General features: G+C 42.8%; 1 protein-coding gene across 1 annotated transcript in view; it reads right to left on the minus strand.

Moving 5' to 3' along the window:
* Nucleotides 1-22,700, minus strand: part of LOC145415628 (uncharacterized) — a 181,227-nt gene that overhangs the window by 148,184 nt on the left and 10,343 nt on the right. Inside the window, exons 5-11 of the mRNA XM_080284849.1 lie at nucleotides 13,751-13,852; nucleotides 13,377-13,591; nucleotides 10,965-11,094; nucleotides 8,708-8,879; nucleotides 4,792-4,904; nucleotides 2,231-2,432; nucleotides 1,750-1,889 (exon numbers count right to left, since the gene is read on the minus strand). Of these exons, the coding sequence (XP_080140975.1) occupies nucleotides 1,750-1,889; nucleotides 2,231-2,432; nucleotides 4,792-4,904; nucleotides 8,708-8,879; nucleotides 10,965-11,094; nucleotides 13,377-13,591; nucleotides 13,751-13,852 (1,074 nt within the window). The remainder of the gene's footprint in view (nucleotides 1-1,749; nucleotides 1,890-2,230; nucleotides 2,433-4,791; nucleotides 4,905-8,707; nucleotides 8,880-10,964; nucleotides 11,095-13,376; nucleotides 13,592-13,750; nucleotides 13,853-22,700) is intronic.

Raw genomic sequence — 22,700 nt, forward strand, 5'->3', positions numbered from 1 at the left:
TGTTCAGTCACAAATCTCGTTTTAGAAGGCATCCCTTACTGCTTGTTTTTTTCAACTTTCACATTTTCCTCATCCTCCTCTTCACCACCCGTTCCTTAAGCACCAAGACACATATCAGTAATCTGTGTTGCTGCACATGTTCTTTGCTCTCAATAAATAACATCCGTCACCAACTTCCTATCAGCCCTCCTGATCAGGTTGTTATTTCCCCCAGTTTTGTGTGTAATCAACTCTCCCTAAAATGCATGTTGCACACAACTCTTCTCATAGTCTCTCCAAATTTGAGTATCCTTTCCCTTTCCACATTCATCATACCACATGCTCATCCTTTATGTACCCCTTCATATCCTCGAGCTGCTTCACCCACATGACCATTTGAGTCTCCTCCCAAGACTATGATACCATCCCACATACCACACCTATATAGTCATCCTAGAAACTATCCATCTCTACATCACCCAAGCAAGCCTATGGAGCATACGCCGATATAAATAAAATGAGTTTACCAAACAATATTTTCACAGCTATAAATTCTTTTATTCACTCGTTACATTCATAACATATTCCACCCATTTTTCCTCAACCAGTACACCTACACCACCATATCCGTTTGCACTTCCCTGCCAAAATAGCTTATATCCATAGTCCCTTCTGGCAATCATTCTGGCTGATGCTTCCCTTTAACTTGCTGCTGGTAACCAACATCCACCCGCCTCCTACCCAGTGTCTACTTCCCCCACTCTACTCTTCAAACTACCCACATTCTATGATGCCACTCTGAACCCCCTAGTTATTAATTTCCTCAAGCCTGCTTTTATTGCTTTTGCTCATTCTGGTGTCATAAGTCTGAAATAAAAGACAGACCACAAACCCCGCCCACCTGCACAGTCCCATGTCCAGCCATGGCCAGTGGTCTCTGGGCACCCTACCAGGACAGCTACAGAGACGCAAAGCACACTTTAACACACTAACTACCCCGCCATTATATACCCACTGATACAGCAGCCTCCTGGGGCGCTAATTCCAGGGTCAGGCTCCTCCCTATCAGGTGGAAGCAGCAGCCTGGAAACTGCAGTGCCCTCTTCTCTCTGGCATAGGTCTGAGCCCCATCCCATCCTGGTCCCCAAAATTGTGCCAGCAGAGCCTGCGTCTAGCTTCCCCTCAAGTCCGCCACTAAGCAGCAAGAGCAAAGTATTCTGTCTGCATGCCCTTGCTGGTATCAACCCCCGTGACGTAGTGGGGAATGCCGTTTGGCATGATGTATGGCTCATGTATAGCAGTGCATGAGTATGGCTCATGTATAGCAGTGCATGAGACTAAGAAAAGTTGCTTGGTAGAGTATGCTGGCCTACTTTCCCTGTTAGTGTCACACGGAAAAGTCAACAAAAGGGGGGGATGGTCAGGATATTTTGATGGGTAATGAAACAGAAGTTCCAGCTCCATCGCCAGCATTCCCATCCTCCTTGGGAATACTGCCCTGATCAACTGATGCAACAGCCTACTCCCTATAATATTTTATAAAGCTTTAGTTTATTCTAAAGCTGATTAAAATTCAAATCACGTGCAGCTGAATGCAGTTACATTATTCACTTTCTAATTAAACTTCAAGTTAACTTACACAGCTAGTATTTTGAAAAATATGGTTGCTTTCTGAAGATTCAAATGGTTTTTTAAGTCACTGCCCTATGTCTCGGTGAAGCAAACAATACGTCCATATCTGTAGAGGCAAAGTAATACTGTATACTGTACCTGTTTAGTATCCGGGCTGGTGACAGGGTCCGTAGTTATGGTGTGATTAAGGAAAGCTATATCACTCTTCCTAGCCTCTAGTTCAGACCCCAGTTCCTCCAAGCAACCCAACACCTGGTCACTTTGCATCCCGCCCATTTCTGCCGAAAGAACCGTTAAAATACAGTACTTAAACATCTGATGGCAGTAATGTCAGTATGTGTTGCTATTTTATGCTTATTATTACTATTACAAATACAAAAACAAATGATGGGTGTTAAAACTGCACTGCCCAATTTTTCCAAATGACAAGAGCCATATAAAAACAACTTGGTATTTTGGAACAAAATTTTCATTCAGAAATACAGGAACAGCCATGTGATCTCAACTCATTTTTTTCCCCCTGACTCCACTTTTTATTCTGGATATTGTAAGCTCAGATTAGGATCTCAATACAAGTGAACTGTTAAGCAAATAATCTGCACATTATCACTCCACCCACCTAGGTCCAGTTCATGTAGTACAAGAATGCGTGCTTGAAGTGTAATCCTTCGTGCTGTAGCATCATGACACAGGAATGCCACAACATACTCGGTCCCAACATTCATGCTGACAAAGTTACTAACTCTTTCACATGACGTTCGCACAGTGAAGGATGGAAAATAATGTCCAGAAAAGTCGTCTGTGTAGAATGTAATCTGCGACTGCAAAGAAAAATTACTTCAGACTTCATACAGTATATAAGCAGATCTAATTAAGTCTAATATTCTTTCCAACACTGACAGACTCTGATGAATGACGCTCCACCACGAAAAAAAGTTAAATCATAAAGACTTGTTCACCTCATCGAGTAAGAGGTTAGCCCAGCCCACTGATTAACAAATCAATCACTAGCTGGCCAAACCGCAACAAAAAGGCCTAAACAATAATATTTTTTAACCACTTCTGATCCTTATCTAGTGGAGTATGATCATGGAAAACATCATAGCACTCTAAGGCAATGGGAAAGTAGGATGCTTATCAGCACATGTAACTAAAAAAAAAATATAGTACACAAGAACGTTGTTGAAATATAAATATGTGGCTGAACAATGATACACCAGTGGCCAAGACTTTTCACCTGAAAAAAGTGGATCCATAGTAACGTAATTTTGAAAATAGAATAATGCTAGACACCATAAAAATTATCAAGTCCCCTGTGGTCTCTACCCCTCCCCCCCCACCCATATAATGTAGCTTCCCTCAGTGCTCTTCCACTATTGTTTTCTTGGTCCAATTAAAATTATCCCATACCCCCCTTTTCCCTTCTCCCCTTTCACTGATTCAGCCATACATTCTTTTTGTTTCAACCATCCACATTTACTAACAACTTGTCCATCTCTCCAGTTCAGCACATAATATCTTGTCCACCTTATTCCAGTTAAGTACATGAACCCTCCAAATACCAACCAGTCACAACAGTCCAGAGAATCAGTAACATTTCCCCTAATCCAATTTGCCACTAAAAAATGAAGAATCTGTTTCAAACATCTCGACTTAAATTCCCAGTCACTTCAGTATTTGACACTTACTGCACCACTTCATATAACTCCGCCTTGACCTGCTTTTTTTTTTTTTCATGTAACCAAATTTCAGCCGAAAAGATTTTTTTGCTAGTAGATTTGTGCGTGGCCCAGTGCACAAACCAAACCCAAATTGGCCAAGGATGTACCAGCACCAGCTCAGTTTGATAAAGGTAGGTGGTAGATGTATGTAAGCTTTGTATAGGGTCACTCAGCCTGACTTACAGTCAACTGTCAAAAATCTTGTGTGCTTGGGAAAAACTTATTCCTGGATTCTTAAAAAATCTGGATTCCCCAATGATGAAATGAGAAATCAAAGAGCTTTAATCATAAAGGATTCTACCCAATTTTCACGATAATGCCTATATACAATGAATTACCATGAATCACTCTGGTGCATATCCCCACTTTATATTAAACTTCCTTCACTGGGATGTGTTTTTTAGAAACATTAGTGCAGTTTGTATATGGAAACAGCTTAGCTTTGGATACTTAAGGTTACAAGTAAGTAAATGATTGAAATTATTCTGAAACTACAGTCCTATACTCATGGATAAAAGTTAAATAGATGAAAAAATGTATGAACTTCTAAGTACTGTAATTCCATCATCACATGCAATAAGATGAGAAAGCAATGCATTTGCATCATGTCCATGTGCATGGGCCTGGATTCAAATTTACTTTACTGCCCCACGTTTTTGTTCGTTTTGGTTGGAACAAGAAAAGGGGAAAACTGGATCTTATGTCTCGTAACAGACTGCAGTTATGACTGAAAATTCATCATAAGGTTTACAGATGAATCTGTGCCTGATCGGACAAGCCCACTTGCTATGTAAAAAGTTGTCACTGCACTTTTCTGCCCTTACACTGTTTTCATCACTCACTGCACTTACTCTGCACCAATGAAATTTTTAGAAAACTTTATACATATACTTCCAAAAACTGCACTTAGTATCACAAAAATGTATAGTGCTTTGAGGTCATAAGAATCTAAAATTTCTTATGCTTTTTTCCATAGTTTGCATAGACATTTACCCGATTTCCATTATGTCAGCTTTTGCAAAATTGCTAAAAATAATATGCTTTCTTTTATCACCACTTTATATTGAACAAGTCAACTTTTCGTGGTGGCCACAGCAATTGTCGATTATTATCAACTTGAAAGTCACAGAACAGAAGGCAAGCAAAGGTAGATACACAAAATGTCAACCCCCACATGACCAAGGCAACTCTCAAGCTGCCATTAACACTAGTATACATCACCTGTTAATAGGTCTAAACTCTGTGTGCAGTCTGAATTACAAAAAACGGGGAGATTAAAATCTCATTCCATCCAGATTCTTGATAATTCTTAACTTTTAGAAGCCAAATTTTTGACAGTCACCGACTATAACCATATGGTTGGTCTCCTCGTACCTATCCACTATTCAAATTATATTCGTACCTTTAACTCAAGGCAACATGACACCAAAATGAATTATTATTAGCAGTTCTAGCATACCCCATGAGCCACGAAAATGATGGTCTCCAGGTTGTTCAGCGAGAGATGGCCCAAGGATGCTGTGTGGTCCAGGGGTGCAGACTCCAGCACCTGCCATACTTGCAGTTGTTCCCCTGGACAGATATTAGTTCAATTTATCATTCATTAAAATTACATGACCAAATATATGCACGCATGAAAGTATACCTCTATAATTATACATCAACTAAAGAGTCTTATAGGATCCAATTTTCATAAGGTTACAAAGTCAAGAAGTTACTTGTTTTGTGAGGGAGATTGAATTAGTTGCTGCAAGTGGAAAAGGTTATGGGAGTTCATGAAATGGAAATTGCTTTCAAATACACATTCTGTCTGTGAATAAATATGGTGGTGTGAACAACTTCAAAGAACACGAAGTGCAGTTCACCATGAGGTGGTGGTGGTACACAGCCACAGCAAGAGCTGGGAAAGCACTGCCAAGCAACATTTGTTCCATCAACGAAACGTGGTGAATGTGCACGAATTGAAAGCTGATGAAATTTACCAAAGGCCGAAGAAGTGACACCAAGGAACAGATTGACCATTCATTAATGCACTCAACAGGTTGACTGTCGGAACATTAATGCTTATGTATAGAACTCTGTGCTGGCTACAGTTTGTTCCCGTAAACCCAGCACTACAGTGCTTAAACTGTGCCACACACCTTCATACCGGTCACCAAAATCTTGTCTTAAGACACTAGAGCAATCTTAAAACTATTAATAGAGACTTTGTATGACTGGATTTGGTAAAAGACCAGCTGAAGGCTCCCTGGGTATATGATTTTTTTTTTTTTTTTTTTTTTACAGACAATCATGCCTGCCCCAGCAGACACTTCAACTGCACATAAGCAACTGCCCCTCTGGGGTAGTACCATAGATTCCTTACAGGAATGTCTGAATCTTACTATGGCTTGTGTTGTGCACTGCTCCAGTTTTTTTGGGTGGGCCTCTTCTAGAAACAGGGTACATGTCACTTTATTATCTAACATTTACGAGCTAGTGACCGAGGAGGACTGGGCGATTTTCTTACTTCTACGATGGAACATATTCTATCCATTCCTCCTTTCTCCGAAATCTCCATTTTAGGAGATTTCAATGTTCACCACCACCTTTGGCTCTCCTCTCCTTTCACTGATCCACCTGATGAACAAGCCTACATCTTTTCTATCCTTAACCTAGAACAGCTTTTACAGCACCCTACCGTATCCCAGACTGCCTTGGAGAGAGCCCCAACATACTTGACCTCTTCCTTACAACTAATCCTCCTGCTTACACTGTTAATCTTTTCTCTCCGTTGGGCTCCTCTGATCACAACCTTATCACCTTAACCTGTCCTATCACTCCGGTACGGCCTGTGGACCCTCCAGGGAAACATAGTCTGTGGCATTTTGGAGTCGCAGATTGGGAGGCCCTCAGGCAGTACTGCTTTGATTATCCCTGGAATGATTATTGCTTCCATGGCCGGAAGCCATCTGAGTGTGCCTTGCGCATTACGGAAGTTATTCTCTCCTGCATGGAAGCATACATTCCTTTCTCGTATCCTTTGTCTAAAGCAGGAAAGCCTTTCTTTAATCACTCTTGTTCTAATGCTGTCTGCAACAAGAAGAGGGCCTACAAAAGGTACCGGAGCCAACCCACCCCTAAATCACATCATTACGTTTCTGCCCGGAATCGTGTTAAGTCTGTTCTTCGCTCTGCTAAAAATAATTTCATCCATACTAAATGCTCTCAACTCTTGAACTCGAATTCTTCCAGGTCCTTCTGGCACCTTGCCAAAAACCTTTCTAACAACTTTACCTCATCATCCTTCCCTCTTCTACTCTGACGGTTCTGTAGCTATTTCTTCTACTGATAAAGCAGATCTCTTTGCACAGACTTTCTCTTCAAAATCCACCTTAAACGATTCCGGTGCTGTTCCTCCATCACTTCCCCCCTCTGACTTCCTCATGGCTTACATTAAAATTTCTTCAGCCGATGTATTTTCTGCCATCACTGGCCTCAATACTAACAAGGCATATGGGCCTGATGGAGTCCCTCTTGTTGTCCTCAAGAACCGTGCTTCTTTGCTTACACCCTGCCTAGGCAAACTCTTTCGCCTTTGTCAACTTGTACCTTTCCTTCTTGCTGGAAGTTTGCTCTCATTCAGCCAGTCTCAAAGAAGGGTGAACACTCCCAACCCTCCAACTATCGTCCAATTGCTTTAAAGTTATGTATTTCAAAAATTGAGTCAATTCTCAATAGAAAAATTTTAAGGCATCATTCCTATCACAACCTTCTTTCTGATTGTCAGTACGGGTTCCATCAGGGACGCTCCACTGGTGATCTTCTCACCTACCTTTCAGACTCCTGGTCGTCGTCCTTTCTGGACTTGGGCGAAAGCTTTGCCATTGCACTTGACATCTCAAAGGATTTCGATAGAGTCTGGCATAAATCTTTAATTTCCAAACTGCCCTCTTACGGTTTCTAACCTTCCATCTGTCCCATCATCGCTCGCTTCCTTTCTGGTCGTTCTATAGCTGCTGTTGTAGACAACCATCGTTCTTCCCCTAGATCTATCAACAGTGGTGTTCCTCAGGGCTTTGTCCTATCACCAACTCTCTTCCTTTTATTCAACAATGACCTCCTAAGCTGTACATCCAACCCTATCCACTCATACGTTGATGACTCCACCCTTCACCTTTCCATTCGGTTCCCACAACACCCATCTCAGCAGTTACTTCAACAAACAAGGAATGAGGCTATGGCACACCTAATGTCTGACTTGACTCTTATCTCTGACTGGGGTTAAAATAATCTGGTGGTTTTTCATGCATCTAAGACTCAGTTCTTACACCTATCAACCCGACAAAATCTGCCACATGTATTCCCACTAAAGTTTAATATTATTCAGCTTATTCCTACATCATCGTTGAACATGCTTGGGGTTTCATTTACTCGGGACTTATCTTGGAAAGATCATATTACATCTCTTGTAAAATCTGCTTCCAAGAGATTAGGTGTGCTAAGCCGACTCCGTTCTTTCTTTACCCCTGCGCAATTGTCGACTCTATACAGGGGTTTTATCCGCCCCTGTGTGGAGTACAACTCTCATGTGTGGGGAGGCTCCCCACATACAGCTCTTCTCAATTGGGTGGAGCCAAAGGCTTTTCGTCTCATTAACTCTCCTCCTCTTACTGACTCCCTTCAACCTCTGTCTCATTGCCGCACTGTTGCATCTTTATGTCTTTTCTATCGCTACTTTAATGGTCACTGCTCCTCTGAACTGTCTGCATGTATTCCCCCACCTCTACGACGGGCGTTACTAGCAGCAAACTCTCATCCTTTTTCTGTCCAACTCTCTAATGCAAGAGTTAACCGTTACTCCCAGTCCTTCATTTATGCAACATGTCAGCTCTGGAACTGCCTCCCTCTGTCTATTTCCTTCTGCCTATGATCTCCAGTCTTTCAAACGCAGTATGTCCAGGCATCTCGAATGATCGGATCTTGAATTTGGCTCTCTATTGTATTTTTTTCTCTTGGAGGTAACTGTCATTGCGGGCTCAGCCTTTGGTTCCTTCTTGCTCGCAAAAAAAAAAAAAAAAAGTCGCTACACAATCCACTACATAACTTATGTTTATATTTGGACAAAGTTTTTTTTTTTTTTCAGATACTGCTATAAGTGTGCACTGAGCGAATTTTAACTTGGTATGTATGGGTGTGGGTGTGAATATGGCTACTTGATCCATCCCCAAAGAACCCATGTTGTAATTAACCTGGAAATATCACTATCTCAAAGAACTTGTGTAACCCTTCTTAAGTGTGCTTCCTTACTATGTAAAAAAAAAAAATATGATTCAAACAATCACAGGAGCCTTACACATTCAAATTACACAGCAACAATAACGGTTACAACTTACGTGTCCACCAGTAGATGCGAGGACTGGCCCCCTTTGGCAGAGTTATCAGATACAGCTTCTGGTCATGGGGATCTGTGTATGGCACAACCTGGCTCACATCAGAGTCTCCCAATCGCTGAATTAAGTCTAGAGTCCTCAGTCTTGCATCAAATCTGTAGACATGTGATCCAGCCTGGAACGAAAAGTCCCAAGTATTACTGTATAGCATAGTGTATTATAGTACAGTACAGTATAGCAGTGAGAGTTCCAGTACAAGACGAGAAATATAGCCTACCCCAGTAAAAAGGCCATTAAACCCTTCAAAATCCTGGCTCCACCTCCCAAGCAAAATCTGCATATCTTTTAGCTCTTTTCTTGCAGTTACTTGCAATTTACACTGTACCTCCGATTCTCTTATGTCACAAAAATCTCTGGCTGAAGAAGTGTTAATGTACCCTGATTCAAGTCAAAGAGGTAGCTGGAGGTTTTATGTAAACAGACGGAAAATTTATAGTCTCTTGAGGCTTTAATGATATTGACTACAGCAGCCTAGCCTCCAGTTGCACACCCTAGGTGCTCTATTTCCCCCACATTCCTTTAAACAGATCAGTAAAACTGTCTACACTACATTGAACCCATTATTTGCAGCTTAGGGACACACTGCAATGCCTGTGGTGTTCAAAACATTTTCCAGTTGTTTTTGGTCAAACTGGCTCACCGTGAAGTATTTTAATTTTTTTGGTTTTTCAACTATTTCAGTGTCCTGAATTCATAAAATTTCCGAAAATATATACAAAACTCCCACTTCATCAAATACCTGTTTCATTGTATGATATGGAAGGAGGCACAAACATGGGAAGGCATATTTCCAGGCGTCTGTCTACTACATTTTGTCCATAATGAGTACGAAAATAAAATAAAAAACAGTACAGGAAAAACAATTTCAATCCATCTTTGAGGTACCATACATTGTTGTCAGAGCCGGGTCCTTCACTGAAGTGGCCTGTAGTTTTGTCTGTGTCAGCTCAATTTCACCCCCTTCCCCAAACAAATTTCAGCTTACTGGATTAATTAATTTGTTTATCATGGTACATGAAGCCCTTTCACGTGACTTTAGAAACTGACTCCTGTGGGAGTTGCTGTATGCTGATGATTTGGTGTCGATTGCAGAGAACGAAAGGGAGGCGGAGGGAAGGTTTATGAAGTGTAGAGATGGTATGGGGCAAAAGGGTTTAAGGGTAAATGCAGATAAAACAAAAGTGATGATATCTAGGGTTGGTGGCGGTACTGTCAAAGACGAGGGAGAGTGGCCATGTGCAGTTTGCCACAAGGGCGTGGGAAGTAATTCCATCTTGTGTGGTGTGTGTGATAAATGGGTGCATAAGAGATGTAGTGGTATCAGAGGTAGACTGCGAGATAATGCTGATTTTGTGTGTACAGCGTGTCACGGCGAGCAGATGGAGATTGTCAGACGTGAAAGGATTGAACTTGCTGGTGAATCTCTTGAGTGTGTGGAAGAGTTTTGTTATTTGGGAGACATATGTGCTGGAGGTGGGGCTGGAGCTAGCTCTGTGGCTAGGGTGAGAAGTGGTTGGAAAAAGTTCAGGGAGCTCTTGCCTCTCCTGACATTGAGAGGACTCTCCCTACGTACTAAGGGGTCTTTGTATGCAGCATGTGTTAGGAGTGTAATGCTGTATGGTAGTGAGACCTGGTAAGTGAAGGAGGAGGATATTCGCCGGCTCAGACGTACAGAAATGACAATTATTAGGTGGATGTGCAGTGCGTCCCTGCGTCCAAGGCCTGGAGGGGCTGGGTTTATGATGGAAGAGTTGAGAGGTAGGATGGGACTGGAGTGTATTGGTGTTGTGATGAGAGGTAGATTGAGATGGTTTGGACATGTGGAGAGGATGGGGATGATAATTGGGTGAGGAAGGTGAGAAGTGTTAATATTGGAGGTGGGGTTATGAGGGGTAGACCGAGAAAGACATGGGACGAGGTCATTAAGTGTGACTTCAGGTTAAGGGACTGAACAGAGGCTGCAATGGATCGTGCAGCATGGACAGCCGCCATTAGGTGACCAAGGCCGACACATGCAAGCATGTTGGAGCCTTTAAAAACGAAAACGAAAACGATGCTTCAGCTTTAGTGTCCTATCTCACCATTTCCTATTTGTTTTCCATTACCTGACCTCCTTACCTGAAACAACCAATATATCCTTCCCTGGCTTTGTTATTTATCTTCTACTTCTACTGTCAAACACCCTCCTGTTGCCTCTTACTTCATTAGCCATGGAAAAGATGAGATAGTGGTATCCAGCGTGAGGGAAGCCAGCAACTGTCTGCACCTCACTTGTTAGCAGCCGCAGCTCTTCTATGCGGTCAAAGTACTTCCCCTGTAGTGTATACAACCTGAGGGAGGGTTATACACAAGACTTGTGAATAAGTACAGTACTAGGAAAAAGTAAATTCACGACTAAGCTACTAAATTTTGTATTCTACATACCGTATTTGGAATATCTTACATATGCTGGTTCAAAATTCTGTGCCTATGATTAAATCTAATCTACTTGAAGACCTATCTGAACCAGTACTTCCACTACGTGTACTTATTAAAGTTTATGGTCAAATAACCAGTCTACAAGATCATGAGAACTGTTCATCTCTCAAGACACTAAGCTGCAAAATTCTCAGAATAAAGGTAGCGTATACATTTCACTGCATACATATGTAATATGTGATAACTGCAATATACCAGTGGCAACACAAAGTAAAATCATTTCCTTATACCCCCCAAAAAGAGTACGTGGGCCTGATTTCAGGAATAAGCGAAGTTTTCTCCTGAAAGCCACTAAAATCAAGACATGTTTGGAATTCAGTTTTTTGAAGCAAGTCACTCGTACTCTATTTCTCTACCATATACCAAGGTTAGAGAACCCCTACCAGGTCTAGTCACGTGCGGGTACAGTGGGATGTGGACCCGGTACAGAGACCGATTACATGACATGCCCAGAACTCTCCCTCCCTCTCTCACATTTTATATCCCCACACCGCCCATTCCCACCAAACAGCACCAGACACACTAATCATTTCCCCCCATTTAGTAATATACAATTCATTAATACACTGTATTCTCATAAACTGCTATAAGAATTGTACGATTCTGTGTGTAGGCTTAGCTTTTTCCCCATGGTATCAGTTTTTAACATCCTTTTTCATCGGAAATATTGTACTTATGTGGATATGGTACAGGGAAACTAGTGTGCCATGCCATCTTAAAGATTCTGTATATACAGACATATACAGTAAAATGCAATACTCTGCTCATTATCATTTTTTTTTTTTTGTTCCACACCTTGTCAACAATATTCCTATTTAATTCTTTAATTCTGAAAACATGAGAAAATGTAACTATTTCACTTGGTAGGGAAACAAGCTTATTACGAGAATGTTCGGCCGTCGTTTCAAGGTCTTGTCTCCATAACAATTGAAAATTTTCCCCATTAAACTAATTTTTTCAACTCAAGACTAGGTTTCAATTTCTCTTTTCCACAACTAATCGTTCTTTTCTCCTGTTACTCTGCAACACAGGTAATGCTGATGAACTCTATGCACTATGAAGACTGCCAAAATATGCTGATCAATCTTCCTCAATGGCTCCTCGAAGTAATTCCTAATTCTGGATAATCCATAATATTTTCTTTACCCTTACTCTGATTTTTCCCTCTGACATGCGGAACAACATTGCTGACAGACTCAGTTCACACTGCGAAGCTTCTTGTCCTTCCCCAGATAATGAATAGAGTTTATCAATAAGGCAAGAAAATAGACCTGTTGACAATGTTCACTTCACTTCAGTGTTTATCCACACTGTAATTTCCACCGATAAATGAACTTTCTTGCCCAGAGAGTTTACCTAACACTATGCTTAACTGCTAACCTCTTCATTTTTTGGAGACTTAAGTCATTTGTCATTTTTTTTGCATAATCTGAGGAACACCTGTCCACGGCACATTCACCAGGTATTGTCTCCCAACTACAGTATAGAGAAAAGTGTGCGGCAGATCTGACCTTTTCACTGCTATGGTACGAAATGCGTTGGGTAGGGTCAGTGACCGTGGGGGTGATCAGGGAGGTGCCGTCACTGCGCAGTAGTCTCCCATTTTCTCTATTGAATGGGCAGACTTCTTTTGAGTTTTCCAGACCTTGCTATATACTTACAGATTCAGTTAATCTGAACCAGGCTGCAATGATATGTTACTGCATTACACCCTCCAGCTGTAGTGATGAACCCCTAACCCAAAGGGTGGCCGCAGACCAAACGCCTCCAAGTCACTCTCTCAATCACCATTTCACTGCCCTCCCCCAACTCTCCCCCCTCCCTCATATACCTCTCAACTCCATCCTCCCACTTCATCCTCGGTCTTCCCCTCCCTCTCCCTCCCTCCACTGCACCTACATACACCCTCTTAGTCTTTCATTCTCCATTCTCTCCTAGTGTCCAAACCACCTCAGTGTATTTCTCCTAATTTTCTCAACCACATCCACACCCACCCCACAATGTTACTTCATTTCTTCATTCGTCAGCCTGTTCCTCCATGTCACTCCACAAGCTCCTCTCAAGTAACTCATTTCCACTGCTCTCACTCTTGACTTGTTCTCCTCTAGCACCGCAACTGCTAAAAGTAACTTACACCGACTCCCGTTGGCCTGCTTCTCCAACAACCAGGTAGAGCATGTCATCTGAATGGAAGATGTGTAGATCTCCTAATGTCTCCACTGGGATGTTCTGAGGCACTTCCACTTCTACCTTAGCACCTCTGTATCTGGGGTCCACACATACAATCGTCACTATTCTAGATGCTGTTGACCCAAGTGCTAACCATAGGAATCCATGGAACGCTGTGGCCTGTAGGATGGACAGTAGACAAAATGCTAATAAACGTAAAGTTAGTAAAGAAGAGATTTTAAAACTAACTGCCAATCCTATCTTGCCCCCTTTGATGTGTAGAGGCCTGATGTCAGACTACCGTGGTTCATTATACTGAAGGGTACATTACTAGTTTACCTTCTCTGGTTGTATTAGATCCAAAACCTCGTTACCTCTTGTGTACTGAACCTTTGCCATCACTGCATGCCACAAAAGAACAAGCCCTAGTACCCCAAGAACCTAAGAAACAATGTTTTAAAAGTTGCAGAACTTTTAAATGAGAAACTCTTGAGATTCTGAGTGAATAGTACATAATCTGGACAACCCCTCAGTCTTGGACAATGTAATATCTTTCTAACAAGATTTTTCAGCTGTGTTTCGGTGTCCCTCGGCTGTAGAAGTTTCAGTATCTATCATTCCAACCAATATCCATCCATCCGGCCATAGTGATTCCTTCGACTACAAAAAACCATTTGGCTGTCACAGTCAACTGAAACCAACAAGTGAGAAAACCAACTCCCCCATCAAACACTATTTAGTATTAGTAATAGTAGAAGTGGTAGTAATAAAAGTAGCAGCAGCTGCAGCAGCTGCAGCAGCTGCAGCAGCAACAGCAGTAATAGTAGTAAAAGCAGCAGCAGTAGTAGTAGTAGCAGTAAAAGCAGCAGCAGCAATAGTAGCAGTAGTAGTAGTAGTAGTAGTAGCAGTAGCAGTAGCAGTAGCAGTAGCAGTAGTAGCAGTAGCAGTAGTAGCAGTAGCAGTAGCAGTAGTAGCAGTAGCAGTAGTAGTTACGAGCAAGCGAGCGCAGCAATGTTTATATTCAGCTGAGAATGAGCAGCCTAACATGACCCGGCCCCGCCCACCGTGACGCGACGCGACACACGACACGACACAGACTGACTGCGATGATTTTCAGAGGCTATTAACTTTTCTAGAGATAGAGATTCTTTTAGCATGTAGTAGATACATTAAATAAATTTAGTTTGAAGCTGTGTATTGCACTTACTCATGAGATCAAAGAAACCCCTTGGAGTCCCAGATTTCTAAGGAAATGTTCCAAAGGCCTCAAATGACATGCTCCACTACGAAATTTATTTAAAGCACTACGAAGGCGACAAAATAAGAGATGTTTTTCACTTTCACAATTTGATTGCAAGTGCACACACGTGTGTGTGTGTGCGCGCGTGTGTGTGCTTGTATGCATGTGCTTGTATGCATGTGTGCATTCATATGCGTGTGCATGTGTATACGTGCACGTGCGTGTGTGCGCGCGCGTAAGTGATAACGAGACAACATATATTTTATCAATTATTATCTATTGTTCAGCTACCTCAAATGTTTAAAGTTTCAACCAAGATGAATTTATGATACTCATATGTACAAACGCTCACTCGCTTGTCACGCGCACACAAAGAGGACTTTGTTGGCTGTGGTAGCAGTAGTGATAGCAGCAGTAGTAGTAGTGGCAGTAGTGGCAGTAGCAGAAGTAGTAGTAGTAGTAGTAGTAGCAAAAGTAGTAGTAGTAGTAGTAGTAGCAAAAGTAGTAGTAGTAGTAGTAGTAGCAAAAGTAGTAGTAGTAGTAGTAGTAGCAAAAGTAGTAGTAGTAGTAGTAGTAGCAAAAGTAGTAGTAGTAGTAGCAAAAGTAGTAGTAGTAGTAGCAAAAGTAGTAGTAGTAGTAGCAAAAGTAGTAGCAGCAGTAGTAGCAAAAGTAGTAGCAGCAGTAGTAGCAAAAGTAGTAGCAGCAGTAGTAGCAAAAGTAGTAGCAGCAGTAGTAGCAAAAGTAGTAGCAGCAGTAGTAGCAAAAGTAGTAGTAGTAGTAGTAGCAAAAGTAGTAGTAGTAGTAGCAAAAGTAGTAGTAGTAGTAGCAAAAGTAGTAGTAGTAGTAGCAAAAGTAGTAGTAGTAGTAGCAAAAGTAGTAGTAGTAGTAGCAAAAGTAGTAGTAGTAGTAGTAGCAAAAGTAGTAGTAGTAGTAGTAGCAAAAGTAGTAGTAGTAGTAGTAGCAAAAGTAGTAGTAGTAGTAGTAGCAAAAGTAGTAGTAGTAGCAAAAGTAGTAGTAGTAGCAAAAGTAGTAGTAGTAGCAAAAGTAGTAGCAGCAGTAGTAGCAGCAGCAGTAGTAGTAAAAGCAGCAGCAGCAGTTGTATTAATAGTAGTTGTAAAAGTAGTATAATAGTCGTAGCAGTAAAAGTCGTAGTAGTAGTCGTAGTCAAAGCAGCAGCAGCTTACAGTTTCTGAAAGTGAACCCTGCAGATTTCAGTGTAAGCTGCCCCCTCCTTCAGTTTATCTCCCTTTCAAGGTATAAAGAGCAAACTTGGCATTTGTATATCTGGGTACAGAGGCAACCACCTACCTCTGCCACCATGCAAAGCCACCCACGCCAGCACTCCAGGCTATTTAGTCTACATCTAATGCAAGGATGACCAGTCACTACCGAAGTGGAATTATGTAGACTACCTTAATACCAGTGACATATCCTTATATGCCCCATCCAGTTGAAACGACTAACTAGAAAAAATTTTCATTTACTGGTTTATACAGTAACAAAAACTGAAAAATCAGCCAAATACAAAGTGAACTGGCCAACTGATGGTTTGTCCATTCTTTCTATCTTACAGTTCCCTGTAAAGTCAGTCCAAAAATACTAAGATAAGGCACAGCATTAGTTAAGGTATGGTATGAAAAGCGTGAACTTTAACACTCCGACAAAAACTACTTTCTTAAACTACAGTACTGATAACATCAGAAAGCAGAAGCCTGTTTGCTGTACATACAATACTGCAGTCAGAAAATTAGAGTGTCTGACATTGTTGCTGCATAACTTCAGTCGGCATGACCAAGCAGACCCGTCAACAACAGGTATGCAACCACCAATACTGGCTTGTCCCTACACTCACTGATTATGTCTCCATCTTATTTCATCATGCACTATGCTGTGCTCCATTATCTGTTACGTCGTGTGGGTGTATTGTACAACTGGGGCAAGTGTTTAATTCCATCCACCCCAAATCAAAGCTGATAACCTAGAAAGGCTAGCAATGGTCTGATCAAAGCCAGCTAGGTGGACCAAATCACATCTAAGAAAAGATACTGTACCTCTTATGGGTTAAGATCAGGAGGGGGGGTTTATAGTACAGTGTTCTGATCGAGATACATTGCCCTGCTTGTGAAGGGGATATATAGGTGTTTGTTTCTTTACTGTCCGTGTAGGAATGTCTAGAGGTGGGATACTGAAGAGGAGCTAGTAAAAAGAATGAAAAATTAGAAAAACTAGTACCAAGCCCAGAGATGCTATGTGGCACTAAGGTAGCAAAGAAGGAAGGACAATTGCATTGGATGCAAAATACGCAAGGCAGAAAGAAAAGCAATATTAGAAATAGAATAAGTAGGGCAGTCACAAAGGAAATCAGCAAGCAACGAGGGGCAGGATAATAATGAGAGGAAGGGAGAAGCAGAGAGACGGACGTGAAGTATGAACGGGCAGTCGAGAAAAAGGTGTCCGATAGTCATGGGGCAGTTAGAAAGTGAACAAAGTGGCTAGGGATCGCCACTCATTAAGTGACCACCAGTGAGGCGGGTGTGACCTAAGTGAAGACGAGCAAGAACAGTCTCCCATTGACGACTGGGTGAGCGGAAATTGACCATGGAAGAACAAAGTTTAACGAGATTAAGTTTATTGGTGACCTGTGAGTCCCAGGAAGTTTACCATAGGTCACGGGAAAGGTGAGTAAGAATAGGAAAACAAGAGCAGGAATGGGTCGAGGAGATGTTAGAGACAGCAGCAGAACGAGCTAGAAAGTCTGCATGTTCATTACCACCAATTCCAACATGACCAGGGACCCAGCAAAATTCAATCTACTTCTTGCGCACAGAAAAACTGAAGAGCCACTCGAATTAGGGTGACAAGATGAGATGAACAGGCCCGTATAGAATAAAGTGTACTGAAATCGGAGAAAATAACAAAAGAGGAAGTGGAACGAAACAGACTTCAAAGAGAAATGAACAGCAAAGTTCCGCTGTGGGGACACCCGGAGCACAAGAAAGGGAACTGGAAAAAGAAGACTCTGGAGAAACAACAGCAAAATCAACACCACGAAGGGATTTGGAACCATCAGTAAAGATAGGAGTAGCAGAAGAGATTACTTGCGTTCGAGAAAAAAGGTGATAAGCACGACAGAAGAAGAGAGAACAAGGGAGAAAATATGAACAGACCACTGGAGGAGGTAAGAGCCAAGGGAGAAAGGAAATAAGACGATAGGGAACAATGGGTGGAAAGGTGAAACCAAGAGTAGGGACAGAAGAAGAAAGGAAGGAGGAGATGAGAAGCAGACTGAAAAGAACGACGGAGAGAGGGAGGAGCGCGGAGCAATTTATTGGTATGAAACTAATGCAGACGTGCACAAGACTTAACTGTATGGAGAGAACGACAAGAGGAGAGGGGCGAACGCCCATTTCGACACAGAGGTTTGTGGCTGGAGTTGACCACAGGGCACCTATGGCTAAACGAAGCCCAGTATGATGAAGGGAATAATGTTTCTAAAGACTATGGGCAGAGGCAGAAGAATATACTTGACGCACATAATGGAGTTGAGAGAATAAGGGCAGAGTGGAGACGAAGCGTGGTGAGATCAGTGCCCCACATGTGAGAGTTAGTAAGCGAAGGCGATGAAGAGAAAGCACGAAGCAAAGAAACATGCGCATTCCAGTTTAACCGAGAGAAAGACACGGCCAAGGAAAGTTAATGATGACCGATAAAGGAGAGGAGTCATCCAGGTAAAGAAGCGGTTGAGTTATGGTTCAGGAATGGGTGAACGACACTGCATAAGACTGAGGTAGAGAAACTAAAATTATGAGTGGTGGCCCTAGTGAAGGCTGCTGTAATGGAGGACTGAATAACTGACTGGAGACAAGGGAGATCTGAATCCGCATTGTAAACAACAAAATCATGACCATACAGAGAAAAGGAAACTGAGGGAAACAGAAGGGTCAATACCATTAGTTGTGACGAGAAAAAGGATAGTACTGAGGACACAGCCCTGGGGGACACCTTCATGCTGAGGGAAGGCACGGGAAACATGAGCACCGAGATGGACATGGAAGGTGCAGAGGAGAGGAAATTTTTAAGAAAAACACAAATGTTACCATGAAGACCAAGGGAACGAAGACAGTGCAAATACGGTATCGTCACGTGGTATCGTATGCCTTTTCCAAAAAAAAAAAAAAAATATAGCAATGACAGACCGACAAAGAAAATGAAGAACGGATAAATTACTCCAAACAGAGAGGATCTAAAGTGCTACGAGCTTTTCGATATCCGAACTGTAATGAGGAATGAAGATAACGGAATTCAAGGTGCCATACAAGTCGACGCTTGATCATATGTTCAAAGAGTTTACATAACTAGTCCGAGCTATGGGACTGAAGTCTTGAAGACAACCTGTTTTACCAAGCTTAAGAAATGGTAGGATGACCGCCACACACCTAGCAGGACGAAACAAACCCTCAGACCAAATCCTGTTGTAAAGGGCCAAGAGGAAAGACGTAGCACCGGGAGAGAGATGTTTCAACATACTATAATAAATACCATAAAGACTTTCACTGGAATCTTTACACAACTGGAGCGTGGACGACAATTCACGGAGAGAGGAGAATTAATAGCCCTCCCTCGGCAGACCAAATAAAAGATATCGGGACAGATTCTGAAAGAATTAATACGATGAAAATCTGGAGAGAGGTGGGACCCTGTGCTTACAAGACAAATTATTACCTAAAGCTTTAGCAACCAAGGAACCATCAGCTACAGAATGACCATCTAAAGAAACAAGAGCCTGAGTCGGGATATGCTTACCAGAAATTCTATGGATACAAGACCAAAGTGCTGCAACAGGAGTGTCTGCCGAAATGCTACAAACAAAGGATATCCAACTGTGGCATTTGGCTCGATGGACAGTACGGCAAAGGGCAGCAGATTCATGTTGAATTAAGAGACTATGGGTACAGTCAGGCGTATATCATTGACGATGGAAGCTTTTCCAGGCAGTACATTTAACACGGAGGGCATGCTTGCATTCAGAAGTCCACCACGGCACAGTTTTACAGTAGGAGATCAGTTATTTTTAGGGACTGCAGTATGGGCAGCTCCTAAAACCAGGACCGACAAGAAAGCAACTCGTGGGGAGAAGCAAATGAGGAAGAAGTTAAAGAGGGGACCATAAGAGGAAAATAAGCTCCAGTCAGCAGCATGAAACAACGGGGAGGACTAGGAACCGGGCTTGATAAAGTGGTCACTAAAAATTTTGTCATCCAGAACTGACAAGTGGAAGTCAATGGAAATAGAACAAAAACTGATCGATGCAAGAAAAGGAACAAGTACGAAGGTCAAAGTGAGTAGGAGAGCCAGTATCGAGAAGAAGCAGATCAGACGAAGAAAAACTGTTCAAATGGGCGACCTCTGGGGGTGACAACGTAGTCACGGCACAGGGTATGATGGCAATTGAAGTCTCCAAGGAGGAGAATTGGAGAAGGAAGGGAAAGAAGTAAGAATGAAAAGGCAGAAAAATAAAAAGGAATTGGAGAGAAATAGAGATAGCAGGCAGTAACCCAGCAGTGAAGAAAAAGAATGGCAGAACCATGAGGAATAGAGGAAGGAACAGAAAGGGGTTCAAAAGGAAAAGTGTTGTGGATAAGAGTAGGAAGAGGAGGAGAACCAAGAAGAGAAAAACCTGGAATAGGAGCAGGTGAAACATGGAGAAAAGTTTCTTCGAGAGCTTCAAGAAGAGGTTCACGAACGGATATGAAGTTATAAGGAAGGACGATGGGACACGAAACTGCAGTTACTCCATAGAAGAGCCATGAGGAGAAAGAAGACATTAAGACTGTGAAGAGAGTGGCAGACACACATGACTGTCAGGGCTAAAGTACCAGGGAGGCACAGGGAGATCAAGGACCGAAGGAATAGAAGAGAAGAAACAGAAGTCACACAGGGGAAAGGACAATTGGAGGGAAGGGAAGGTTCTGGAGGAGGAGGAACAGGAGCAGGGGGAAGGGAAGAGGGAGGTTGATGGACGACCACAGAAGCAAGGGAGGACATGGAAGTACAGCCAAGGTAGAAGACTATCTTTACTATGTATTCGAGGGAGAAGATACAGGACAGGGGGACACCAGCAAGGTGACCTAAGGGTGCTGAGAGGTGGACAAGGGATAGGATGAGGTAATGGGGGAAGTGTAAGTGAGGGACGTTTGGGAAAGCTGGACAGGAGAAGCTGGGGGGAAGAGACCAGGAATGCGAGACTGGGAAGAAGCACGTACATGTTGACATTGCCTTCAGGAAATGGAGGAGATGGAGAAAAGGACCCAGATTGAGCAGAGGTAGGAGGAGGTAGGGAGGAAATGAGGAACAAAGGAGGGAAGGAGAAAAATCAGTAAGAGAAACAAGAGCAGAGAAGGAAGTAGAAACAATGACAAAAGCCTAGGCACTGGAGGAACTGGAGACTGGCGAAACCACGTAAGTAGGACGAGGTAGGTGCACGTACTTAGCGGTTGTAAGTGATCAAGGCTGTGATAGGCCTCATGAAGGACAAGCAAGGCCAGTTTTCCCAGCTAATGTTGGACACTTCAGACTCACGGATAAACAGGACATATCTGGTAAGTGGCAGAATGGTTGTCTTGACAGGGCAACACCGGATGGTGGATGCAGTCAGAGGAAATGTGACCAGCTTGTGCCCAGTTGGGGCAGACTGCAGTCAACTGGCAGTACTTGGCGGGATGGCCACAGCGCCAGCAGGGTGTGCACTGGCGAGGAGACAATGTATTGTCCAACCTGTAGAACAGTGCCCCCAATGATGATGGTACAGAGGAAGATCTCGATGGTCCAAGACAATTTTCGCAATATTAGCTGGCTGGTGTCAGCATCCACGAGGGGGAACAGTGTAGCGCTGAACTTAGCAGACGGGATGCAGTTGCTCGGAAAGCATTAGTCAGATATTGCCAGAGCACTCCCATAAAAGTTTCTGGCCAAAGGACATGGACAAAGCCATTCAGACTGTACCAGCAGAATTAAGTTTAATATCCGGGGAGACAAACTGAGTGACCTGAACAATTGACACGAGATGTCACTCTTGGCTTGAACAGCATTGTGAACTGTAAGAAGGTGGGAATCACTGGGTCATACCAAGAAAGTGGCATCTCTGACTACCTGGCAAAGGAGGAAGAGGTGAAGTGTGAAGTCGTCTGTGAATGAAATATTGAAAAACATGGTCCAAGTCTGCCGACCAAAGAGAGTTGCAGTGGGGGAAGGGGAAGGGACAGAAGAAGAAGTACAAGGTCGGGGGAAGGGGACAGTACACAGAAGGAACCGAAACACATTGCCGGAAATGTTGGAGGGGAGGAAGACAAATCGGTGGTCAAAAGCCGATCCTGGCTCATCACAGGGGTTGGGCCAGATAAAGAAGGAAAGAGGGAAGGAGAGAGTAGAGGGGAGGAAGTCGAAATAGGAGGACAGGAAGAGGAGGAAAGAGGTGGAATAATAGGGAAGGGAAAATCAACCAGACAAGGAGAATGTTTAGGAGGAGCATCTCCTATTGTTCCTTCAAAAATGGTAAAAAATTCATTACTGGCCATGGCGAGCCGAACGTGGAAAGCAGGAAATAAACTGGTCCACTCCCGAGAGCCAGGATCAGGAGTAAAGGCAAAATGAACAAGACAAAGGACTACCATACCCGTGGTTCCCCAAGGCCGTTCACGACTGAAAAATGAGAGCCTTGCATCCCATCACCACGGCTCTCACCTTAGGAAATGTGGGAAAAAATAAGATTAAAAAGAAAAAAAAAAAAAAAAGAGGCCAAGCAAATTCAGCAGGGTCGAGGACTGGGACTAGAGGACTGGGACCCGAGGACGGGGGGAGCAGTACAGAGCAACACCACCCCCAACTCAAGGGCCCCAGACCCAAACCCCAGAGCCCCCTCATGACTGCAACAGGCTTGGTATTGGGGGGAGGAACTAGAAAGATTTGTTTGGTGATTGGTTTTATGTGAATTCCTGTACTGTGTGGATCTGTCATACAATGACAGGGGTGGTGGGTGTTGTCAAAGGCTGC

This window comes from Coenobita brevimanus, chromosome 103 (assembly GCF_032717465.1).
Source record: "Coenobita brevimanus isolate Jiangsu-jjx chromosome 103, ASM3271746v2, whole genome shotgun sequence".
Classification (NCBI taxonomy): domain Eukaryota; kingdom Metazoa; phylum Arthropoda; class Malacostraca; order Decapoda; family Coenobitidae; genus Coenobita; species Coenobita brevimanus.